The 6,706-nt window shown below is 34.8% G+C and overlaps 1 protein-coding gene across 3 annotated transcripts in view; it reads right to left on the bottom strand.

Annotated features, from left to right (window-relative positions):
- RBM27 (RNA binding motif protein 27) overlaps positions 1-6,706 on the bottom strand; it is a 66,807-nt gene continuing 60,101 nt past the window's right edge. For all 3 annotated transcript variants that reach the window (XM_081091195.1, XM_081091196.1, XM_081091197.1), the window contains 2 exons: positions 2,788-2,898; positions 1-1,470 (listed from right to left, as the gene is read on the bottom strand). In XM_081091195.1, the coding sequence (XP_080947321.1) occupies positions 1,387-1,470; positions 2,788-2,898 (195 nt within the window). In that variant the 3' untranslated portion in view covers positions 1-1,386. The remainder of the gene's footprint in view (positions 1,471-2,787; positions 2,899-6,706) is intronic.

The raw sequence follows: 6,706 nt of genomic DNA, 5'->3' as shown, positions 1-6,706 counted from the left end.
TACATTAATCATTTTATTTCCCCAGGGGTCAATACAGTGTAGTGTTACTCCTGTTTTTCCATCTAACATTCAGAACACAAGGACATACATTTACATATATATTTTACTTAACAGATACTCTACTCTATACAGTGTACAGTAAAAATGCACACAGTGAAAGAAACTTTCTACTGAAGGATGCATATGTCATGGATAGTAACAAGCTACAAAATTATCAAAAAATAAGGTCATCTGATCAAAGTCAAGTTATGACTCCCATTTATTACTAGCATACCCATCCCCCTACCCTACCCCAACCCTACCCTACTCAAACACCTCACCATCATGGTTTAAATTTAGGAAAAGAATTTCAGACACTTTTTAACCCTTTTGTGTAACTATTAACTAAATTGAAGCATTAAAAAAGAAAAAGCTAGTGACTGACTTTCCCCATAAATCCTTCCATTATTCTCATCTAAACATTTATCAAGGTGCTTGCTGGTTTAAACTTTTTATTAAGGGTTGACTTTTGGTGATCCAAAAGAATCACTTATCTCAATAATGGGTAAGTCAGGCCTAGTAATAAAAAGGCAGAAGAAAGAAAATGGGATTGAGAAAAGGGCAATGGGTGAAAACCTTTTATATTCTGAGAATGTTAAAAATAGAAAAACAAAACACAAACCAACTGAACCAATACTCACTAATTTCAAAGTAAAGGATCAGCAGCAATAGAAGTGCAGGAGAGTTAATATAATGACAGAAGGAAAATACCATAGAGCTAGCTTCCATTACCTTATAGCATTTAAGAACACAGAGTTTGTATGGTTTACACTAAAACAGTATTTCTACACATAAGCCACCTCCCACCCCAAATTTAGATTTAATACAAATTGGGCTCCTCCTCAGTAAAAACAAATGAAAATAAATTTACTTTTCTTCCAAGACAACTCTTGAAAGCAGAAGGGTATTGCAATTACAAATGTCTCCTACTGTCTGACGACCCATCCATAATAGCTAAGAGTTAAGAGATTCCAGGCAATTTTGACATTTAAAGAAATTTTATCAGCAGATTATAATCCAAAATAAAATTTCTGAACACCCTGTCATTTACATCATAATCCAACACCAATAGCAACAAAACAGGTGGTGTGGAAATATAAGGCTCTAGAGATTATCCATGTCATCCTGTGGATCTTCACAACTGTGTAAAAGTCACTAGGCCTTTGGTGCTTTAATATCATGAACAGTTATGAGATGTGTTTAAATAGCAAACTTGCTGTCCTTAAATCTACTGTGTTGAAAAGAAAAATAAAAAAAATTTTTTTGGCTCATTGACGTCTTTAAATAACTTTAAAAGTTGTTCTTCTAAACAAATATTCCTAAAAATTATACAGCTCATTTCAGATTTCATCTTCGCCATGAACGAGACTCATATTCATCTTCATCTTCGTCATCATCATCAGGCAAAAACAAATCTGAGGTTTCTGTTTCCTAAAGAAAGAGAGGGTAAAATCTGCTTAGTGGCACAAGAAAGTTAAATAAAATACTTTTTTACGACAAAGGACAAACAGACTAAATATAAAGGCTGGGTTTACAAATATTTTTCAGAGCAAAAAAACAAAAAACAATTTTTTTTACATGTACTGGGTGGGATAAAAGTAGGTTTACTGTTGTTCATATGGAAAATAATACAATAATTAATAAATTAAAATAAAGTAGGTTTTAATAAATTAAAATTAATAAGAGTAGGTTAAAGTAAACCTGTTTTGCTCCAATCTATGTATATAATCTCCCTAACTTTTCTTAGTCTAAATAGGAAAAGATTTACATTCTAAAATCATCAGAAAAATAAAGTAAGTAATATATGAACATTTAGTAGGGAAAATAAAAATACCTATGAAATGTTATTGATAAAATTAATTTTATTCCGTTAACTTAAAAATTAGGCAGTAAATGACCATTCAAACTCCTAAACCTTTCCTTTAATATTAGAATATTTGTGAGGGGAGAATATACTAACTTCCCATGACACTGACATTCAAAATCTTATATAAAAATATAAAAAGTTACACAAAGTAAAAGTATCTGTAAATATTCCCCAAAATATCAAGATTTTTCTTTCTTTTTTTTTTTTAACAGAGGAACATGTTTCCACTTTGGTTATATAAAATTACCCATATGGTTTAGAAGCCTCTTGACCAACCATTATTACTAGATATCTTTTAAACCAAAACTGTGATGAATCAGGAATAACTTGCAATGTTGGATGAGTGTCCATTTTAATAAACTAATTAGAAATATAGTACTAAAAGAGCAGAATCAATTCTCTGATATTTTAAGAGGCTGATTATTTAGTACTTGCATTACTTAAGTCTTTGACTTTCCCAGCCTTCCCTCTTAATGTCTTACTTCCTTACACTGACATTTTAACCAACTATACATAGAAGGAAAGAAACTCCCATCTATTACTTATGGAACTTGAATAAAAGCTTCAACAATCAGCTAAAACTTAATTTATTCATATAATCCATGTCCTCATTTACCAGAATAAAGATATCTAGAGCCCAAACAAATGCCAATAAAAATGTCTCTCTACACCAGAAAATAAACCCCCAAAGCTTTTTATATTTATGTACCTTTTGATGCTTTAATAAATTTTAAGACTAGTCTTAGATAACTGCACTCATGCAATAATTCAATATTTATTTTATATTATTTATTTTAATGTCAGAAAAAATGTAACTGAGAAACAATCTAATTCTTCCTTTTTTTTCTTTTTCAACTCTTATTTTCAATCATTAAATTTACCTCCTCCTTGACTTCTTCTTCCTCGGTCTCTGTGGATACAGAAGGCACCTTGGCCTTGTGCCATGATATTTGTAGCCGACGGTCTTTAAATTTTGACCCTTGGTTTGCAGCCTAAAATAGATTTTAGAAAAACACAAAAGTGTGTACTCACATTTACTAGTGATTCCTTCAAAATGTGTGCTACTCAAAAAGTATAATGACTAGGAGAAAAATCTATTAAAGTGGATCTATGAACAATCTCCAATGAGAGCTAGAAAAAAATGAAACCTGTTTTAACTAGTAGACCATATGTTCTGGTTGCCCAGAATAGTCCATGATTAATTTTTCTGTCATGTATATAAAATCTGTCTTGACTGGGTGATAAATTACTTAGAAAAGTCATCATAAGGACAAATAAATACTGTCTTAATACAATTATTGGCTTTTGGCTTTGATAATCTACATATTTAGACTGAAACCTTAAAAATGTAACTATTTAAAACACTGTCTTTTCATCATATGGCATCTCTTATAGCCCCACCTATATCTGACAAAGCTATTCCCCCTTTCTGTTCTGAAATGTTATACAACTATAACTAGTACTCCCCAGCTCACCTACACATTCAACAAATGTTAAACACCTACTATCCTCACTCAAGGTAAATCTGCTACCAATTATTCCTTGGTACTACAGTATGAACATTTCCCCCACCCCTTCCCAGCACATATCAATAATAAGAGAAAGCAAAAGTTTAATTTTAAAGACAAAGCAACAGAAGCAAAAGAATAGGGACCCAAAGTTTCATGAAAGGAAAAGTTTAGTTATTCCTACAGTTTTCTTATGAACTGGGCTGAGTTGTAAAATACCCCCAATTCTTGGTTCAGTCCTGAAAAATGTGACAGAAGTTCTTTTAAATTTGGGGTTTCACTCTAGGTTCTCTAAGAAAAATGTTGGTAAGCTTCAGGAAGCATCTGACAAATGTTTCCACAGAACACTCAGATAACTGCATTGTAAGTGTACACTAGGCCAGCCCCATCGCCAGTTAACTATTGTCTGCATAGATATTGGCCTGTGATCTAAGGAAAAATCCCCATTATTTCTTATGGGATTGATTGTTTATAATCTGACACCGAACATTTGATCCATGAGACATAACTAAACTGATGTATCAAAAATGGCCCTATCCAAATACACATCTACCATCTTTTAAAAATCAGGTAGTTGCTAAGAGAGTAGATATTAAAAATTCTCATTCCAAAAAATATCTATGTGAGCTGATGGATGTTAACTAAACATATCTTAGTAATCATTTCACAACTATACATATATTAAGTCATTAAAACTGAGAACAGCCCTAACTGGTTTGGCTCAGTGCATAGAGCATTGGCCTGTGGACTGAAAGGTCCCAGGTTCAATTCTGGTCAAGGGCATGTACCTCGGTTGCAGGCACATCCCCAGTAGGGGGTGTGCAGGAGACAGCTGATCAATGTTTCTCTCTCATCAACGTTTCTAACTCTCTATCCCTCTTCCTTCCTCTGTAAAAAATCAGTAAAATATATTTTTTAAAAAACATTAAAAAAAACTCTGAGGAACAGAATAGAGATCCCAGAAATAATGCCACACCTTTATGGTCAATTAATATTTGACAAAGGAGGCAAGAACACACAATGAGGTGAAGATAGTCTATTCAATAACTGGTATTGCAAAAATTGGATACATGCAAAAAATGAAACTAGACCACCTTCTTACATTATACAGAAGAATAAACTCAAAATGGATTAAAGACTTCAAGACTTCAATGTTAGGCTCAAAACCATAAAAATCCTAAGTGAAAACACAGGCAGTAAATTCTCAGTCATTTCTCGTAGCAATATTTTTTTTAAAAAAATATATATTTTATTGATTTTTTACAGAGAGGAAAGGAGAGAGATAGAGAGTTAGAAACAGATGAGAGAGAAACATTGATCAGCTGCCTCCTGCACATCTCCCACTGGGGATGTGCCCGCAACCAAGGTACATGCCCTTGACCGGAATCGAACCCGGGACCCTTCAGTCCGCAGGCCGACGCTCTATCCACTGAGCCAAACCGGTTTCGGCTCGTAGCAATATTTTTCCTGATATATCTCCTCGGACAAGGGCAACAAGGGACTACATCAAACTAAAAAGTTTTTGCACAGCAAAGGGAACCATCAATAAAATTAAAAGACAACCCACTGCATGGGAGAACATATTTGCCAATGATACATCTGATAAGGGTTTAATATCAACAGCAGGCTGTGTGGGGTGACCAGGCAGGCAGGGGAGACAGTGAGGGACGACCAAACAGCCAAACAGCCATGGGGCGTCCAGGCTGGCAGGGAGGGGCAACCAGGCCGGTTGGGGGAGAGGGCGGGCAGTTTGGGGCAACCAGGCCAGCTTGGGGGGCCGGGGGGGGGGGGGGGGGGGCGGAGGGTCAGTGAGGGGTGACCAGGCAGGCAGGCAGATGAGCAGTTAGGAGCCAGCAGGCCAGGATTGTGAGTCAGACATCCCCCGAGGGCTCCTGGATAGAAGACGGTGCCGGATGAGCTGAGGGGACCCCCCCTCTCCATGGACGAATTTCGTGCACCGGGCCTCTAGTACGCAATACTTTAGAAGTACTTGGAACCTTGGAGGTAGAAGTTACTCAGAGAGAAATTCATCTAGCCAGCCATTTTCCCAGATCAGAAACTGATGCCAAATCTGTATCAATCATCATTCATCAACCACATAACTGGCAAAGATGAAAAAATAAAAATCAAATGCTGTTAAGGGTATGAGGAAACAGGTACTTAAAGTAATACAATAATGTATGTCAGGGATCTGCAAATCACAGCCTTCAGGCCCAGCACCTGTTTTTCAATGGCCTGTAAGCTAAGAATAGCTTTTATATTTTTAAAAGGAAAATAAATTCATAGAAGGAAAAGGGAGGAGAAGGGGCAGGTAAGGGGGAAAAAGGAGGAAAAGAAAATGTGACAGAGACTCTATGTGGTTCTCTAAAATCTAAAATATTTACTATCTGGTCCTTTACAGAAAAAGTCTGCTGGCCCCTGATATATACTATTAAAATGTTTATGTAGTATTATATGTCTTATGTTGTTTTATACAGCTTGCACTGTATATTAAATATTTTATATATTTTAAATTTGTGTATACTTTAATTTACACATATTTTTATATAGGTGCCTGGGACCTAAAGCCCAAGATCAACACATATACTCAAATTTGGTTTTATAATCATCATAAAAATGCTGACACTTCACCTAAAAGTGAATGTGATGATAAAAGGTCTGATTTAAAAAGTAATATGTGTTCTTTTGGAAAGCTGGAAAAATAGAGAAGCACTTAGAAGGAAAAAAAATGAAAAACTTGAATTTTGTCACCCAGAACTAATAATTTAATGCACTTTCATTTTTTTGTTGTTTATGTTTAATATTGCCTCCAATTTTTTTTAACCTATAAGTTAATCTGGAGAATTTTCTCATGGCACTCTTCTTTAAAAACATGTTCTTAATAGCTGCAAAGTACTTGTGAGCATTTAGATTGTTTCCATTTTTTCACTAAATATAAAGCATGCTTCACTGAGCAAATGTACAGGTATCATTTGCATGCAACCCTAGCAATACCCTTGTGATAAGTTCTTAGAAATGGATTGCTGGATACAAAAATAAACTGAACGACTCCAGAATTAGGTCCTCATTCTTCAGAATAGCTTCACCAAAACCCATCCATAAAGATAGAATCTTCCATGGTCATTTCACAATTATTAAGGACAGTAAAAAAAAAAAAAAAACTGAAAATATACGTTTTTATGGTAGCCTTTGTGGGATATAAAAGATCTTAAATAAGAGTTATTATCCTTTAAGCCTGCTAAATCAATTTGCCCTAATATCTAGGCATATGTATTTCTTTCAAAGAAAACAT

This window comes from Myotis nattereri, assembly GCF_964212035.1.
Source record: "Myotis nattereri genome assembly, chromosome: 5".
Classification (NCBI taxonomy): domain Eukaryota; kingdom Metazoa; phylum Chordata; class Mammalia; order Chiroptera; family Vespertilionidae; genus Myotis; species Myotis nattereri.
Note: the sequence above shows the minus strand (reverse complement) of the source record. Positions and strands in the feature narration are given on the sequence as shown.